The 19,814-nt window shown below is 39.9% G+C and overlaps 1 protein-coding gene across 4 annotated transcripts in view; it reads left to right on the top strand.

The window, feature by feature from the left end:
• tmem135 (transmembrane protein 135) overlaps positions 1-19,814 on the top strand; it is a 540,960-nt gene that overhangs the window by 102,151 nt on the left and 418,995 nt on the right. For all 4 annotated transcript variants that reach the window (XM_043691565.1, XM_043691564.1, XM_043691563.1 and 1 more), the window contains exon 4: positions 15,174-15,207. In XM_043691565.1, the coding sequence (XP_043547500.1) occupies positions 15,174-15,207 (34 nt within the window). The remainder of the gene's footprint in view (positions 1-15,173; positions 15,208-19,814) is intronic.

The following is a 19,814-nucleotide window of genomic DNA, read 5'->3' as shown; positions in this document are numbered from 1 at the left end:
AGTGCCATGCCTCTAGGAAATCCCTGGCTGTTCTCTGTTTGGCTTGTCCTATAATAGTAGTGTTGTCCCAGTCGAATTCATGTTGCTTGTCATCTGCGTGTGTGGCTACTAAGGATAACTGGTCGTGTCGTTTCGTGGCTAGTTGGTGTTCATGATGCGGACTGTTAGCTGTCTTCCTGTTTGTCCTATGTAGTGTTTTGTGCAGTCCTTGCATGGGATTTTGTATCCTACATTGGTTTTGCAGTCCGTGGGAAAATTGTAAGCAATGTGTTAAAATCCTACTCATGGAATCTCAACTGAAAAATATCCTGAAAAAATTCCTACGGCCCAATAAAATTACCAAAAGACTCCTTGTCCAAATGAACAGTTTGTCTCTGAAGGAATGATTTCTTAAGTATATGCATAAACTAGAAAACTATTGACTAAATGACTAGAAATGTGTCTCACACAGGCTAAAGCTATTACTATAACACAAGGTTAACAAGAAAACTAAGTTATTTTACCTCTTATCACCAGCCAATGAAATAGCAATAGTAAATTAGTTACCCTCATTACAAGGCAATAGTGACGACTGCAGAGTGTAAGACTGAAGAGTTAAATCGATAAAATGTGGCACTGGAAAAAGCACGGCAGGTCTGACTCTCCTACCTGCATCCACCTAATGCCATCCACCTACCTTTACCCCAGCGCCGCCCCACAGTATTTATTTGTCAGTCGTCTTCCCCTTCCCCAGTCCCGACGAAGGGCACTGCCCAAAATGTCGACTCTCCTACTTCTCAGATGCTGTCTGGCCTGCTGTGCTTTCTCCAGCACCACATTTTATCGACTCCCACTCTATTTACAACACATTTAATTGCCCTCAAACAAAAAAAAGCAAATCAGGCAAGGTGCAAAAGTGTGACTGAACCTTTATTTGTGGCGATTCAAGTTAAAACTATCCCAGGTTCAAAACGTTAACAATTTAAACAGTCTTATTTGAATTTTGGTTGTTGTAAAGTCAACCATTTATTCTTCAAAACTATGTTCAGATTTATCAGCTGTGCCTTCAGAAAGGCTGACAAGACACAAAAAGCAACTAAGCCCCAGTAGTAACTATTCAAATTCTACCAGTGTCCTTTGTCAACAAGAGGTGAGTCGAGAACAAGTGCAAGTTGTGGTACACCAGCTACTTAATGGAAGCATTCACCATGAAAAAGTCAAGGCATCAGTACACACTAAAGGATGAATACTCTGTTTAAAAGCACTAAGTGAAGAAAGAAGTAAACTACAAATTATACACATATAAAGCAGGTACATAAATAGCTCAATAGGCACTGGAGACTTCAAAGAAATGGCTGAAGACTTCAATTGACTGGGTAATATCACCACTGCTACAGAACAAAACTATTGGAAAAAGATGACTGGCTGAAATTAGGGACTAAATAATGTGAAATTATACAGAGATTTCATAACAGGGTTTGGGATCAAAATCATGATACAATGCAGGTGAAAGTTGTGGCAAGCACGGCAGATAGCAGGACAAGATAATGTTATACTGTATATTAACGGTACAAATAAGGAACGGAGGGCATTGCTGCTAAGCTTGCAGATGACGCAAAGATAAGTAGGTGGAAAGGTTGAGCTGAGGAAGTGGAGAGGATGCAAAACGTCTTGGATAGGGTTGGAGAGTGGGCAAATAAGTGGCAGATGGAATACAGGTAGTTCTGGGATAATGCATTTTTTGGCAGCACGATTTGGCAATAACGTCGCTGAAGAATTAGGGAATGGTATTTTGGAGAACGCTTACCTCCGTTGGCAATAGCATGATTCCTGTGGGGATCAGTTCACACACTTTGTTCTGCGCATGCACCGATATGCACACCGAAATCGCCACACCATTCTGCATTCTGCACATGCACCGATGTTAGCTACCGACAAAGCAGCTTTCTGTGAGAAGTACTGTACAGAAAGCAACTTTCTTACATATTTTAAACATACTGTGTTAAATTTACTTTTTGTTAATAAGTTAAGATTTCAACCTTGATTCAGGCTACGCTATACTTCTGGTTAGACTTTTGGGTGATTTTTGAACGATTGAGTGTAACATTTTTTGCTGGTCCGCCTCAACACCACTTTTCCCATAGACCCCATTGTTTATATTAAGCAATTTTTCTATGAAGCGAGGGTTCACTGGAACACAACTACAGTGTTATAGGAGAACTACCTCTACAGATGTGGGAAAATGTCAAGTTATGCACCTTGGTAGGAAGAAGAGAGGCATAGACTATTTTCTAAATGAGGAAAGGCTTTGGAAATCTGAAGTACAAAGGGACTTAGGAGTTTTAGTTCAGGATCCTCTTAAGGTTAACAAGTAAGTTCAGTGGGCAGTCAGAAAGGAAAATGCAATTTTCGCGTCCATTTCAAGAGGGTTAGAATACAGGGCTTATGCTCAGGCTGCATAAGGTCCTGAAGACCAAATTTGGAATGTTAGCAGTTTTGGGCCCTTTATCTAAGGAAAGATGTGCTGGCCTTGGAGGGTGGCCAGGCCAGGTTTAAGAATGGTTCCAGGGTTGAAGGACTTATATGAGGATGGTTGAGGACTCAGGGTCTGAACTCAATGGAGTTTCGAAGGATGAGGGGGGATCTCATTGAATCTTACAGAACACTGATAGGCCTGGATAAAGTGGATGTGGAGAATAGAGTATGTTTCCACTAGCAGGAGAGACTAGGACCCAAGGACACAGCCTCAGAGTGAAAGGACAACCCTTTAAAACTGAGATAAGGAGAAATTTCTTCAGCCAGAGGGTAGTTAATCTGTGGAACTCACTGCCAAAGCAGACTGTGAGGGTCAATTCATTGAGATTATTTAAGTCAAAGATAAAAAGGTTCTTGATGAGGGAGATCATCAAAGATTATAGAGAGAAGGCAAAAGAATGAGGTTGAGAAACATAACAACCATGATAGAGCAGATTTGATAGCCAAATAATTTAATTCCTACGGTCCGTGGGCCGTAGGAATTTTTTCAGGATATTTTTCAGTTGAGATTCCATGAGTAGGATTTTAACACATTGCTTACAATTTTCTTTCAATATAATATGATTGTGACTCGAGGTCTCTTTCCCCTTGTGCCTCTCCAGCAGCAACAAGGTGCAATTATTTTTGGTCTTTTGTTGGTCTCTTCAGTGCAAATTTCAGACTTCCTCAATAGCCTGTAAATTGAAATGCTTTTAGTGGTTAAGGTTTTTGTGCTTGTAAGTTTCAGGAAAAGCTGGAGTTAAATTTATTTTCCATTGTTTCCAAATGCAGTACCATTACTTAGGAATGTCCTCTACTGTTTCCTTTTGCTCCTAGTTGCAATTGGCAGGCACTACGAATCTAAAGCTGAGGTCAGCAAACCATATGCTGTTTAATATTATTTTCTTTCCATTCCTATGGAAATCTGAAATTGCTTAAATCAATTAAATTTTAACTATTCTCTGACAAGTAAGTTTCCGAACTCATTCTTGGTTGTGCTATACGCAAAATAAATTGTGTATGGGTAGTATGTTAAAGGTTAACATTAATAAAATAATTCTTGACTCCACTAGCTAGATCTTCAAAACATTGCTATACTTTAGTAAATTGGTATAATACAGTAGTCTCCCCGTACCCGCGGGGGACACGTTCGAAGACCTACTACGGAAGCCCAAAACCGTGGATAGGTGCAAACCCATTCGTTGAAATGGGAAATTTACCTTTCTGACAGTCCCCTGGTCCTTGGTTTTGCCCTGTAATTTCTATTGTTGTTCATGAAAGATAACGTAAGCAGATGTGGCAGTCAGTTTTATGCACAGCAAACAGATGAACGAGTGGATGGCCATCTAGGACGTCAAACACAGAAGCAGGCTCCTTTGGCCCACCATCTGTGCACTGACAATGATGCCATTCTAGCTAATTCTATGTGCCTGCACATAGTCTGTATCCCTCTTCTCTGCTTGCTGAAATGTTTCTTCAGTGTGCCGATCATACCTGCTTCCAATATCTCTGCTGACACCTACCATCCTGTCTGGGGGTGGGGGTGGGGGGGAGAGAAAAAGCTTGCCTCGCATATCTCCTTTAAACTTTTGCCGCTCACATTAAAACTATGCTCCCTAGTATTTGACACTTCCAGCCTGGGGAAAAAAAACCGGACTATCCGCCCTATCCATGTCTCTCATAATTTTATACACTCGTAACATGTTGTTCCTCTGGTTTTGATGCTCCAGCAAAAACAATCCAAGTTTGTACAAACCCTCCTTATAGATAATAAAAGCTAATCCAGACAATGTTTTGGTAATCCTGCTTTGCACTCTCTCCAAAGCCTCTGATCCTTCCTATAGTGTAGCCACAAAAACTACACACACAGCTCCAAATGCGGCATAACGAAAGTCTTGTACAGCTGCAACATGACTTGCTAGTGTTTACGCTCAGTGCCCCAACCGATGAAAGCATGCCATATGCCTTCGTTATGATCGTATCCACTTGCACCACAAGATCCCTCAGTATAATAATACTCCTAAGGATCTTACCATTTACTGTATACTTGCCTCTTGCATTTGACTTCCCAAATGCATCATTTCACACTTGTCCAGATTAAACTCCACCTGCAGTTTCTCAATCCGACTTTTCAACTGACCTATGTCCTGCTATAACCTTCAACAACCTTCCTCGCTAACTATAACCCCACCAATTTCCATGTCATCTGTTAATTTACTATATAGCTGCCTACCTTTGCATCCAAATAGTTACATTTTTATGTATATATATTACAAATGATAGAGGTCCCAGCTCTGATTCTTGCAAAACATCACTGGTTGCAGACCTTCAATCAGAAAAACACCCTTCCACAACTATCCTCTGTCTTCTATGACCAAGCCAATTTTGTATCCAATTTAGCAACTCACTTTGAATCCCGTGTGACTTAGTCTTCTGGACCAGTCTATATGAGGCACCTGTAGAGAACACCTACTGCCCTAATGTCATCAATCAACATCATCACTTCCTCAAAAAACTCAGCCAAGTTTGAGACACAAGACCCTATGCAAAGCCATGCTGAGTATCTTGAATAAACCCATTCTTTTCTAACTGTCCCTTTTTCAGTAATTTCCATGATGTAAGCCTCGGTGTCCTATAATCTCCTGGATTATCCCTGTTGTCCTTCTTGAACAAAGAAACAACATTAGCAATTCTGCAGTCTCCTGGGAGCTCAGCTATGGCTAAAAAGAATACAAAGATCTCTGTGAAGATCCCAGCAATCTCCTCTTTTGCCTTCAACCATATCCTGGGACAGATCTCATCAGGCCCTGAGGACTCATCTATCTTAATGTTTCCCAACATCAACATCATCTTAATATTGACGTGCCTTAGAATATCCACATACTCCTCTCTAATCTTACCATCATCCATGTCCTCATCCTTGGTGAATAATGATGCAAAGTACTCATCATCCAACTTCCTCGAGTTGCATGCATACATTCCCTCTGTCCTAGGGTGGACCTACCCTCTTAGTTCTAATATAAAATCAGACTATGTAATCCTTAATCCTACTTGCAAAGGATATTGCTTTCAGCCCCCTTTCAGCAACCCCTCCCCCCCCCCCCCAATTTCTTGTTTAAGTTCTTTCCTTTTTTCTTCTTATCTATTTTTGCTGATGTTGTTAAAGATTGTAAGAACCAATATAAAACTAAAATATCTGAACTGTTGCACTGCTTAATTTTGTTCATAAACTTCTAGGCATTTTCTTTCTTCCAATTTGTGGTCTTATCTGTCACTACTATGAAGTGAGTGTTCTTAATTCGTTCTTGGGATATTGATTGGAAATTTGGAGCTAATTTGAATATTGTCATAGAATCTTCTATTCTCAATTGAGAATTTAGCTTAATATCTGATCCAGAAGACTAAATGTATAACAATAGAACACTCTGACCTTTTTCCAACAAACTAATAAATGATGTCTCCTAATTCCTTGGTGTTTCACCTTATTGTGCAAATAGTGAATGTGCAGGACTTTCTGCCACTGAAATCAGTACAAGTTACAGCAGACAATGCAACTCAGCTGGTTGTGCAGCCCTCTATTTACTGTTGACAGGTACTGGGTTCAGACCACCTATTTTGTGGTGTAACAGCAATTGGATTCATGAATGTATGTGATCATTTTAAAATGTGCTTTTGCTAAATGTGAATAATGTTAGTTTTTATGTTACATATTGTCGCTACGTTTTACTAATTGATCCATTAAGATTTTTTTTCTTGTTTGGCTTGTGTGTGCTTATAAAACCAATTTAATTTAATGCAGCTGTTCTGTGTGTTTATAAATTCATCTGCAAATGGCTGGTTCCAACAAATTTAAATATCTTTACTAGGATTGCATAATACATTGACAATTGGATATTTGTTCAAAGAGAAAGAGTCTGAAATGCTATTGTTACATTTATCTTTGCCTATCTGCAAACTTGAAAAACTGTTATAGCGTCCAAGTAATGAATTCACCTAAAAATGTAATCATTCAAACAATATAAAACTAAAATACCTGAACTGTTGCACTGCTTTATTTTATTCATAATTTTTTTGTTTAGACATTTTCTTTCTTTGAATTTGTGTTCTTATCTATCACTGCCATGAATTGAGGGCTTTTTAATTCATTCATGGGTTGTTGATATCCATGGCTGGTCAGGCATTTGTTTGTCGACAATTTTTTGTCAGCTGGGTATATTTTTAAAGCTTATCTGTCACCTTTCTTTGGTTATGCTAATCTTTAGGTATTGCTACTTTGGTGAGTCATCTACTCTGGGCTCCTATCAGATATTTATTTGCTGTTCGCTGCGCAAGTAATTACTTTAGTAAAGACTTTAAGGAAGATCTCTCCCATATTCAAGTAGCAAAACACAATCAGGATTTGTGTAAATGAAATTGAAAAGACAATCTTGAATTTAATATAAACACATAACTTTAAAAATATTGGGACACATAATATAAACACACAACTTTAAAAAATCTGCAGAGATATTTACATAATTATTGAATTTTTGCATTGAAGTATCAATAACTCTCAATCTGCTGGCTATAAAACACTCTAACTTTATTATAAACATATTTACAGTTATTAACACATGGCTATATTCATTTCTTTCCATGCTACCTTTTCTTACACACTTGTGGCCTGAGATTCTGTCACTTTTTCTGTATTTACAAACTATTACAGTTAACTGTTTATAGGATTTAGTCTAACATACTCCATGATTGTGCATGTATCTTTAACAGAGGCTGTCATTGAAATGTGGTTAGAGATAAATACAGCATTATTCTATGGTGAAGCTTTAGGATGTATATAACCCAATATTACAGCAAATGACCAGACCTGAGGCTAAAATGGTGTGAACTGGAATCATAAATCAGACTTTAGTTGTATTTGAATTAAAATCACTTGGTTAAAGTTTGAGTTTGCCATATTTTGGTATTAAGTGTAGAGTGAAGCTATCTGTTGATCAGGTGAAAATATTTTGCAGGTGTTTGAAGTATTTTGTATCAGAGCTCCATTATGATAGTTTGACAATTGCTTTCACCAGTAGCCCAGGGGATTTATAGGAGTCATGTTAAATATAGTATATGCATTGCACCTTAATGCATCAACAGCTCAAAGTTTATTCTGAATAGGTGAAATATCTTTGACATCTGGACCATGATTCTGCAATACATTTCTAAAGAGGAACATTCTTGAGACTAGGTACATGAGTTTGTGCAAATGTGCATTTAGTCCGAACGTGTAATGGATTTGGAACCAAGGTGATTTTATATTTCAGTTGCTTTAGGAACAGGAGAAATAGTTTATAGTTATGCTATCTGTTTCACTTATTTTCTTTAGGGCAATTCATGATGGGGTTTAATAGGGTTGCTATTGAATCTCAAATCTTTCCAGCACTTCCAGGAGAAATTTTGAAAATACAAACCAAATGTTTTGAAGCCGTCAATCAGGGAAGTGATTACTGGGCCCCTTACTGGGATATTTGGATCTTTGATTGTCACAAGTGAGATGCCGGAACACTGGAGGTTGGCTAATGTGGTGCCACTATTTAAGAAAGATGGTAAGGAAAAGCCAGGAATAGACCGGCGAGCCTGACATTGGTGAGCAAGTTGTTGGAGGGAATCCTGAGAAATATATATGTGGAAAGGCAAGGACTGATTAGGGATAGACAACACAGATTTGTGCATAGGAAATCATGTCCCACTAATTTGAGTGTTTTGAAGAAGTCATGAAGATGATGAGGGCAGAGAGGTGGACGTGATCTATATGGACTTCAGTAAGGTGTTTGACAAGAATCCTCATGGTGGACTGGTTAACAAGGTTAGCTCACATGGAGTACAGGGAGACCTAGCCATTTGGATATAGAATTGGTTTGAAGGTAGAAGATAGAGGGTGTTGTTGGAGGGTTGCTTTTCAGACTGGAGGTTGGTGATCAGTGCTGTGCCACAAGGATCACTGCTGAGTCCACTGCTTTTCATTATTTACATAAATGATTTGAATGTGAACATAGGAGGTGTAATTAGTAAATTTGCAGATGACACAAAATCGGAAGTGTCGTGGATAGGGGAGAAGATTACTTCAGAGTACAACAGGATTTTGATCAGATGGGCCAATGAACCGAGGAGTGGCAGATGGAGTTTGAGATAAATGTGAGGTACTTTATTTTGGAAAAGCAAATCAGGAAAGGACTTAATGTAAGGTCCTGGGGAGTGTTACTGAACAAAGACACCTTGGAGTACAGGTTCATAGTTCTTTGAAAGTAGAGTAGCAGGTAGACGGGATAGTGAAGGTGTTTGGTATGCTTTCCTTCATTGGTCAGCGCATTGAGTGTAGGAGTTGGGAGTCATGTTGTGGGTGTACGGGACATTGGTTCCTTTCTATTGGAACGATGTTGTGAAACTTGAAAGGGAGCAGAAAGGATTTACAAGGATGTTGCCAGGGTTGGAGGATTTGAGTTATAGGGAGATACTGAATAGGCTGGGGCTGTCCCTGGAGCTTTGGAGACTGAGGTGGCGATCTTATAGATTTATAAAATCATGAAGAGCATGTATAGTGTAAAAAGGCAAGGTCTTTTTCCTGCGTTGAGGAGTCCAGAATTGGAGGGCATTGATTTAGGGTGAGGGGGGAAAATTCAAAAAGGACCTAAGGGGCAACGTTTTCATGCAGAGGGTAGTGTGTGTATGGAATAGGCTGCCAGGGAAGTGGTGGAGGCTGGTACAATTACAACATTTTAAAAGCATCTGTGTGGGGATTTGAATAGGAAGGGTTTAGAGTGATATGAGCCAAGTGCTGGCAAATGGGACTAGATTAGTTGAGGATGTTTGGTTGGCATGGACTGGTTAGACCAAAGGGTCTGTTTCTGTGCTGTATATCTGGATGACTCTATGATTCTAAATCACCCCTTAACCTTCTACGTTCCTGTGACTACACCATAGTTTTGTGTAATTATATTTAAACCATTGCAGTTCAGAAACAATTCTCACTACAAATTTAAATCTACACTGCACTTGTTCAAATTACTTATTTAATTATAAACAAATATCTCATTGGTCATCCTCATTGCTTTCAATGACTCCAGTTATTGTGTTGGTCACTAACTTGGATATCTGGCTCATGATCATGTTATTTGTTGCTAATAAAAATGATGAATAGTTTGAATTTTCTTGCTATAATTTTAGAAATGAGAAGTGGTGAGAAGTATGTAGTAGCAACCAATGCCACCACAAACAATGTTTCTCCAGGATTGATTAGGATCTGCATATGCATACATTCTATATTCCCATGTGACTATAAATGAGGCTGGTTCGATCTGTCATCTTGCAATGCCCTCTAGTCTTTTTTTTGTCTATGATTGCTGATAGAATATTTGTTAGTTCAGTTGGCTGGACAAGTGATTTGTGATGCAAAGTGAAGCCAATAGTGCAGGTAGAAGTCCTCCACTGGGTGAGGTTTCAGTACCTTTTCAACATCACCCCTTGTGGTGTGGAGACTCTCCGATTAAAGTCAGCCCTATTGTCCTCTAGGCCTATGGTGACTTTAATTACAATTGCTGGACAACTAGGTTATGTTATGTTCAAACCTGAATAGTCATCCTGATCACTGCTGTTGTGAAGTATCCATCCTAAGCCTCACAGCCTAAATCTTGTCACAGAAGCACTGAGAATACTATGCAGAAGTTGGTGCGTGTCCAAGATCATCAGGGAATTCTGGGCAGATAGCTTGGTCTGCTGGAAGTTGTTAAAGAAAAGGACAAATTTTAAAGGGAATGACTGATGGAAAAACTGCACTCCCAAATCATGAATATCAAAATTTAATCTATTTAACAGCCTGAAATATGATATTAGTTTTAGCCTTCACGGTAAATTAAAATAGATAGTGGAAAACAGAAACCATGCTGTGATGTTTCTTGACTAACGCATCTGGTAATGAGTGACATTTGATATTGGCTTTGATATACATCGTATATACATAGACTTACGCTCTTGGAATGTTGTAGCTACCTTTTGTACTTTTGGTTCAAATTATGCTGCTGGATCTGTTTGTCAAACTTGGAAAAGGCATAATGCTGTTTCTGTACTTAGGTGAGTAGTGGATGGTGTTTGAAAACCACTAAAGTGATTGAGAGCAGAGGTGATCAGTGGAAGTTTGAACTTATCCCGAATGGAATAGAAAGTCAAATATTATAGTTATCACATCTTGCAAGTTGCAACTGGAGCACGATTTACAATGACTGGCTTGCAGTCTTATGAGGCAAGTTTATGGGCACGGTTAAAATTAGTTATTTTCTTAAGATTTTATTTTTTCATTTTTCTTCTTCCAGATTGTGATATATTCTCTCATCCTTGAGCCATTGAATTCTTTAAGGAGATAACGAGTAAGTTAGACAAAGGAGAACCCGTGGACATGCTGTATTTGGATTTCCAGAAGGTCTTTAACAAAGTGCCATCCAGGAAACTGCTAAATAAGATAAGAGCCCATGATGTTAGGGGCAAGATACAGGCATGAATAGAGGATTGGCAGAAGACAGAGTGAGCATAAAGGGGTCCTTTTCAGGATGGTAGCAAGTGACTAGTTCAGTTCTGAATGTGTCAGCATTGGGACCATAACTGTTCACATTATACATTCATGATCTGGCTGAAGGAACATGGGCAATGTTGCTAAATTTGCAGATGCCACAAAGGTAGGCGGAGGGACAATTGGTGTTGAGGAAGTAATGAAGCTGTAGAATGACTTGGACAGGGAGGGGAGAGTGGGCAAAGAAGTAGCAGATGGAATCCAGTGTGGGAAGATGTGAGGTTTTACACTTTGTTGGCGAGAGGTGTAAGACATTTTTTTTAAATGGGGGAAGGCTTTGAAAATCTGAAGCACAAAGGTACTTGGGAGTATTAATTCAGGATTCTATAAAGTTTAACCCGCGCACCCCCAAGAAAACCAACCCACGCTCCACTCTTGGCACCTTCTCTTGCCACAGCCACCTTCTCCCTTCACCTCCATCCAAGGCTCCAAAGGATCCTTCCACATCCGGCAGAGATTTTCCTGTACCTCCAAACACCTTATCTGCTGTGTCCATTGCTCTCGATCTGGTCTCCTGTACATTGGGGAGACGGGGCGCCAACTTACGAAACGTTTCACAGAATATCTCCGGGACATATGCATTTATCAACCCCACTGCTCTGTGGCTGAGCAATTCAACTCCCCCTCCCACTAGGCCAAGGATATGCAAGTCCTGGGCCACCTCCACTGCCAAATCCTAGTCACCTGACACCTGGAGGAAGAACACCTCATCTTCCACCTTGAGACTCTCCAACCACACAGGATCAATGTCAATTTCATGAGTTTCTTCATCTTCCCATACCCCACCTCATCCCATATCCAACCCTCCAACTTGGCACTGTCCTACCTGTTCATCTTCCTTCCCATCTATCCATTCCACCCTTCACTCCAACCTATCACCATGACTCCCCACCTTTATCCACCTATTGCATTCCTAGCTACCTCCCCCGTAGCCCCACACCCCTCCCATTTATCTCTCAGCCCCCTTGGGCCACCCCCACATTCCTGGTGAAGAGCTTATGCTCAAAAAGCCGTCTCCCCTGCTCCTGGGCTGCTGTCTGATTGGCTGTGCTTTTCCAGTACTACACTTTTTGACTCTGATATCCAGCATCTGCAGTCCTCACTTTCTCCATGCAGTTTCAGTTGACAGGTAGGCAAATGCAACATTAGCATTGTAAGAGGGCTGGAATACAGAGCGGAAATGTACTGCTGAGAGTGCACAAGGCTCATTTAAACTTAGAGAAGTACTGAGAGAATGGAGCTGATTTGGAGAAGATGTTTCCATTAGTAGGAGAGACTAGGGTCCAAGGGCACAGCCTCTGTGAAGGGATGACCCTTTAGACCTAGGATGTGGAGGAATTTCTTCAGAAGTGGTGAATCTGTGAAACTCATTGTCACAGAAGGCTTTTGAGTCTAATTCATTGAGTGTATTGAAGATAGAAATACCTGTAGATAGGTTCTTGATTAGTAAGGGCTTCACAGATTAAGGGGAGAAGAAAGGAGAATGGGATTGAGAAACCTATCTCAACCCAAACAATGTCGTTGAGAATGGTGGAGCTATCTTGATGGACTAAATGGCCTAATTCTGCTCCTATAGAACATAGAACGTAGAAAAGTACAGCACACAACACGCCCTTTGGCCCATGATGTTGTGCCGAGGATTAAACCTAATGTAAAATAAAATAACTTAACCTACCTACTCCTCAATTCACTGCTATCCATGCACATGTCCAGCAGTCGCTTAAATGTCCCTAATGACTCTGCTTCCACCACCATCACTGGCAACGCATTCCATGCATTCACAACTGTCTGCGTAAAGAACCTTCCTCTGACGTCCCCTGTATACTTTTCTCCTGATATCTTCAAACTATGACCCCTCGTGCCAGTCAGTCCTGCCCTGGGGAAAAGTCTCTGGCTATTGACTCTATCCATTCTTCTCATTACCTTGTATACCTCGATCAGGTCACCTCTCTTCCTCCTCCTCTCCAGAGAGAAAGGTCCGAGCTTAGTCAACCTCTTTCATAAGGCAAGTCCTCCAGTCCAAGCAGCATCCTGGTAAACCTTCTTTGCACCCTCTCCAAAGCCTCTGTATTTTTCCTATAGTAGGGAGACCAGTACTGGACACAATATTCCAAGTGTCGTCTCACTAGGGACTTGTAGAGCTGTAGCAAAACCTCGCGGCTCTAAAACTTAATCCCCCTGTTAATGAAAGCTAAAATACCATATGTTTGCTTAACAACCCTATCCACTTAGGTGGCAACTTTGAGGGATCTATGTACTTGAACACCAAGATCCCTCTGCTCCACACTTCCAAGAATCCAGTCTTTAATCCTATAGTCAGCATTCAAGTTCGACCTTCTAAAATGCATCACTTCGCATTTGTCCAGGCTGAACTCCATTTGCCATTTCTCATCCCAGCTCTGCATCCTGTCTATGTCGCGTTGCAGCCTGCAATCGCCTTTGATACTATCAACGGCACCTCCAACCTTTTTGTGTCATCTGCAAATTTACTAACCTACCCCTCAACCCTCTCATTCAAGTCATTTATAAAAACTACAAAGAACGGAGGCCCAAGAACAGAGCCCTGCGGGACCCCACTCAACACTGACCTCCAGGTATAATATTTTCTATCTACAACCACTCTCTGCCTTCTGTCAGCCAACCAATTCTAAATACAGACAGCCAAATCTCCCTGTAACCCATACTTCCTGACTTTATGGATGAACCTACCATTGGGAACCTTATCAAATGCCTTGCTGTAGTCCATATACACCACATCCACTGCTTGACCTTCGTCGACCTGTCTTGTCACCTCCTCAAAGAACTCAATAAGATTTGTGAGGCATGACCTGCCCCTCTCAAAGCCATGCTGACTGCCTTTAATCAGGCAGCATGGCTTTGCCAAATAGTCATAGATCCTTTCCCTCAGAATTCTTTCCAAAATATTACTGACCGCAGACGTAAGACTGACTGGTCTGTAATTGCCAGGGATTTCCCAATTACCCTTCTTGAAAAGAGGAACAACATTTGCATTCTTCCAATCCTTCGGTACGCTTCCCGTGGAGAGTGAGGAGGCAAAGATGTTCGCCAGCGGCTTAGCAACCTTCTTTCTTGCTTCCTGGAGCAGCCTATGATAAATCTGGTCTGGCCCTGGGGACTTAGGAATCTTAATGTTTGCCAAAATTTCCAGCACATTAACTTCATCAATCTTGATATAGTCAAGCCTGTATCCCAGCTCCTCAAAGTATAGCTTATGGTTTTGAGGAGTCTCTTATACTGTTGTACAAAATCTGCCAGAGCAACCTTGGTGACTGATGGCTTTGATTTTGATTTTCTGGTTGGAAAGCCCCTGATCCACTGAGCACCTCTCCACCTTTCATGGGGTGTCGACTTCACTGACAAGGCCAGCAATTGTTGCCAATCCCTAATTGCTCTTGAACGGAGTGGTTTCTTGTATCCCTTAGAGGGTACCTGAGAATCATTGACATTGCTGTGGATCTGATTTCCTTCTCTAACTGATATAGGTTAACCAGGTGACTTTTAACAACAATTGATGAGAATTTCACGATCAGCGCTACTGGGACTAGATTTTGATGAATTTATAAATTTCACAAAAATGTCATGATTTGGAGATGCCGATGTTGGACTGGGGTGTACAAAGTTAAACATCACACAACACCAGGTTATAGTACAACAGGTTTAATTGGAAACACACTAGCTTTCAGAGTGACGCTCCTTCATCAGGTGTTAGAGGAGTCACACTGCAAATTTTTGCTATAAATTCTATGTTAGGATTGAGCCCTCTACTATCACCTGATGAAGGAGCGTCGCTCCGAAAGCTAGTGTGCTTCCAATTAAACCTGTTGGACTATAACTTGGTGTTGTGATTTTTAACAAAAATGTCATTCAGATTAAAAACTTGCCAATTTTTGCGATTCAGCTTCTGGCCATTTTATGTTGCAATATCATCCCAAAAAAGGCTTTTATATTATAATATTTGAAAAACTCTTACCACCTTTATCTAGAAATGCATTCAGCCAATGTAATGTAGCCATATTTACTAAATATCCAGTACATAATTAAATGTCTCTTTGGTTTACAGGCGAGGGCTGTTAACAATTTATATGGCGAACTTGGTAAGTGACATTTTTATTTTTGGAAATTGTTCTGTTTCCGTCGATGCTTTTTGTTGCTTACACTTTGGTTGATACTATTTTTGTAAGATTGCAAAATGTAATTTTTATCCACTTATTTCCTAGATACTTGTTGATGTTTGGCTTTGCGTTATTGAACATGGTGATCTTGATTGTACTGTTCATAATCTGCGCCTCCTTTTCTGCATTGAATGTGTTAAATACCACAGAATAAAAGAAAATTACTTCTTATCCAGCCACTTTGATAATATTAGAATGAATATTAAATAGGAATTAAATATTTTCAGGTTGTTCATAATTAACATTGACCTCAGTACCATTTGGCTGTTGATGTTCAAATACTGTGCTCAAATGCTGACAGAGAAAAGGTGTTTTTCTTTCTTCCTTTCTTCCTTCCTTCTTACCCAGGAAAAATCACTTGATTAACGTAGCTGACTTACTTTGGGAGAATTTTGAGTACATCTGAGCAGTGTAGCATGATTCTTTGTCACAGGTGACCCAGCAATTTGCAGAAAGTTAATATAACTCCACATCAAATAAACAGCACAGGGTCACAAGTCAATAACAATCCTTCATCTATGCCGAGTTAACTAGCTTCAGCCATAGTAGAGTTGTTGTGGGGAATATTATGATTACCCTTGGTGCTCCTGGTTGAGAAAAGAAAAAACATACCAGGGCTCTTTTTACCAATTACCCCTGCTGGGAAGTATATATTTTGTGGCAGATGGGTGGGTTTTGTCATTGCACAGCTGAAGAATCTACCAAAACCTTTTTTTATTTCAAAATATACTTTATTCATAGAAATAAATCTTTGGTACCTGTACAATTGGTCACGTCGTTCATTTATATATACATTGCATGTCTTAACATTACAGAGATTACAGAGCCACCAGACTCCGTTTCCCTGCTGTCTGGGTGGACCTTGCTGGTCTTTGGGGGTCCCTGGCTCACATTGCCACCTCCATGTAGGATTAGAATGAATTGTTACTTTTCTTTTTCTTTTTCAGCCAGTGCACGCATGATGATCTGATTAGCCTATTCCTGAGCTTTTATGACTCACAAAAGACAAGTTTGTAGGATAGCCAGCGTCTATGCAATGGCATGAACCATTGCCTTCAGGTTTCAAACAACTCGTCGAAATGCTTTTTCATTGAAGCTGTATGAATTAAAATGAAACCGACAATTGTTAGCTTAAAGTTGAGCATTTATTGAAATTGGACTTCTAAGTGAGAAGTCAAATATTTTCAAGCCATAGGTGAAATTAATGGCCTTAATTGTCTTAATTATTATGATTTTATTAATTGGAGTTGAATTTTTATTCTTTTATGTCTTATGTCAATGAGACATAAATTTGAAAACCCGTCTTATTCTTTTTGTGAGAATGCATTTAATACAATGAGTGTATAATGATTCCTTCTTATTAAAAAGGGATGAAGAAGAGTGAAAAACTTCTCTAAATTTGCACAATAATAAGTTGCGAATGCAATGAGCAATAATATTTTTTGTGGCAAATGGTGTTGATTGGGCAAAGCTTTCTTTATGTGCAAATAGGCATTTAATGAGGGTTATCCAGTTTTACTGTCTTAGCCTGCCTTCTACCTCCAGGTTAAACCCAATTGCCATTTGTCTACAATAAGAAAAAAAGTTTTTTTTTAGAATAGGAGGAACTGTCATTAAAAGTATCATTTGAAATTTGGTTATGTGGAGAAGTAAGGAAAAATTCTTGTATTTAATTGGGAAATTTTGGTTGATATTGGCATTTATTTACACATGTTTTTATATCAAAGGTGATAAATATTTGATATTTAGTGGTGAGTAAATGAATCTGCATTAGTCAAAAAATCTCAACTAGTTACCGACAGTAATATGTTGACCTTCACTTGTTCTCAAAGGAGCAAAGAGATGCTTCATGAACAAAAGCTAATAGTTTTAGGTAAGGCTAACCTTGGTTCAATAAGATAGGTGGACTGAATTGTTCTGTATGTGGTCAAAGCAACCACTGTCAGTTAATCGCTAGGGTAGGGTGCTGCTGCTGATCCTGGCTTTTAGACTGAATTTATATGGTCAACGGTGGTCGAGGATGAATTGCTGGTGAGTCTTAATGGGAAGAGTCAGTTGCTTTAATGAAGTGGTTTATTGCATTATAACAACAGGTATGAATTATTTAATCTTGGTTATTATGCTTAACTAGCCAATCAGCAGACACTAATAACATGTCTATATTGGGATCTTAAGCCAGATGACACTTTTCCCTATCCAAGACTGCATGACATCATCACATTGATTAGATTTTAATGCGGTTTTCAAAGTTAGTGCTTTCAGAACCATTATTGTGTCAACAATAGTGTTCAGAGTTGTGTGCATTAAGTGCATTAGGAAGGGGTAAATGTAGGGTAGGGGAATGGGTTGGGTTGGGTAACTCTTCAGAGGGTCGGTATGGACTTGTTGGGCTGAAGGGCCTGTTTCCACACTATAGGGATTCTATATAGTATTCTATATAAGTGTTGATGAATAAAACTTTGATAAGCAGTGAAAAGTATCCACAAATGAACTGGTAAAATATCAGCACTGCATATACAGTTCAAGAACTTCAAGAGTTCAGCTTGTATGATTAAACAATCTTGGTCAAAAAAGGCAAATGACAAATGGAATAATATTCAAACAAAAGACTTTTTAAAAGTTAAACAGCAGGAGATGCCTTATGCACAGCAAGAGGTATAAAGAGCAATAAAGGGATTTAAAACAAAATGATAGGAACTGCAAAAATTAAAAAAAAGACTTGAATAGCAAGAACAGCTCTAAAGATTTCATAAATATTTTAAAAGAAAGATTTAGTACAGGGACAATGATTGATAAACACTGACAGGAAAGGCAGGGGAATAAGAATAGAAGAGTAAAACGACAGCTAAGGGCAGAGATTAGAAAAGTCATAAAACAACAAAGTGAAAGGTTCTGTAACTGAATACACAGCATTCAGAATAAAACATGAGCTGAAGGCGAGAATAAAATGACGTATGTATGATATAGCTATTACAAAGACATGGCTGCAGGATAATGTAGATTGGAACTTGAATATTGAAAGATTAGCATGGACAGGAAGCTAGGAAAAAGAGGAGGGGTGGACCTATTAATTAATCATGGTACCAGCACAATAAAGAGGGATAGCTCAACTTGAGGAAACCAGGATGTAGAAACGGTTGGGGTAGAGATAAAGGCAAGAATTCACTAGTTGGAAGTAGTGTACAAGCGCCTGAATAATAAATACAAAATCATGGGGGATATTGATCTGTGTATACACCAGAAAAGTCATATAGATAATAGACAATAGGTGCAGGAGTAGGCCATTCTGCCCTTCGAGCCTGCACCACCATTCAATATGATCATGGCTGATCATCCTTAATCGGTATCCTGTTCCTGCCTTATTTCCATAACCCTTGAATCCACTATCCTTGAGAGCTCTATCCAACTCTTTCTTAAATGAATTTTAAATGGGCCTCCACTGCCCTCTGGGGAAGAGCATTCCACACAGCCACCACTCTCTGGGTGAAGAAGTTTCTCCTCATCGCTGTCCTAAATGGTCTGCCCTGTATTTTTAAGCTGTGTCTGCTGGTTCGGCACTCACCCATCAGCGGAAACATGTTTCCTGCCTCCAGAGTGTCCAATCCTTTAATAATCTTATATGTCTCAATCAGATCCCCCATCAGTCTTCTAAACTCAAGGGTGTACAAGCCCAATTGCTCCAGTCTTTTAGCGTAAAGTAGTCCCGCCATTCCAGGAATTGACCTCGTGAACCTACGCTGCACTCCCTTAATAGCCAGAATGTCTTTCCTCAAATTTGGAGACCAGAACTGCACACAATACTCCAGGTGCGGCTCACCAGGGCCCTGTACAGCTGCAGAAGAACCTCTTTGCTTCTATACTCAATCCCTCTTGTTATGAAGGCCAGCATGCTATTAGCCGCCTTCACTACCTGCTGTACCTGCATGCTTATCTTCATTGACTGGTGTACAAAAACACCCAGATCTTTTTGTACTGCCCGTTTACCTAACTTGATTCCATTTAGGTAGTAATCTGCCTTCCTGTTCTTGCCACCAAAGTGAATAACCATACATTTATCCACATTAAACTGCATCTGCCATGCATCTGACCACACGCCTAACCTGTCCAGGTCACCCTGTAATCTCCTAATATCCTCCTCACATTTCACCCTGCCACCCAGCTTAGTATTATCAGCAAATTTGCTAATGTTATAACTAATACCATCTTCTATATCATTAATATATATTGTAAAAAGCTGCGGTCCCAGCACTGATCCCTGCGGTACCCCACTGGTCACTGCCTGCCATTCTGAAATGGAGCCGTTTATCACTACTCTTGGTTTCCTGTCAGTCAACCAACTTTCAATCCAAGTTAGTACTTTGCCCCCAATACCATGCGCCCTAATTTTGCTCACTAACCTCCTATGTGGAACTTTATCAAAAGCTTTCTGAAAGTCCAGGTACACTACATCTACTGGATCTCCCACGTCCATCTTCAGAGTTACATCCTCAAAAAATTCAAGAAGATTAGTCAAGCATGATTTCCCATCT

Source organism: Chiloscyllium plagiosum, chromosome 6 (assembly GCF_004010195.1).
Source record: "Chiloscyllium plagiosum isolate BGI_BamShark_2017 chromosome 6, ASM401019v2, whole genome shotgun sequence".
NCBI lineage: Eukaryota > Metazoa > Chordata > Chondrichthyes > Orectolobiformes > Hemiscylliidae > Chiloscyllium > Chiloscyllium plagiosum.
Note: the sequence above shows the minus strand (reverse complement) of the source record. Positions and strands in the feature narration are given on the sequence as shown.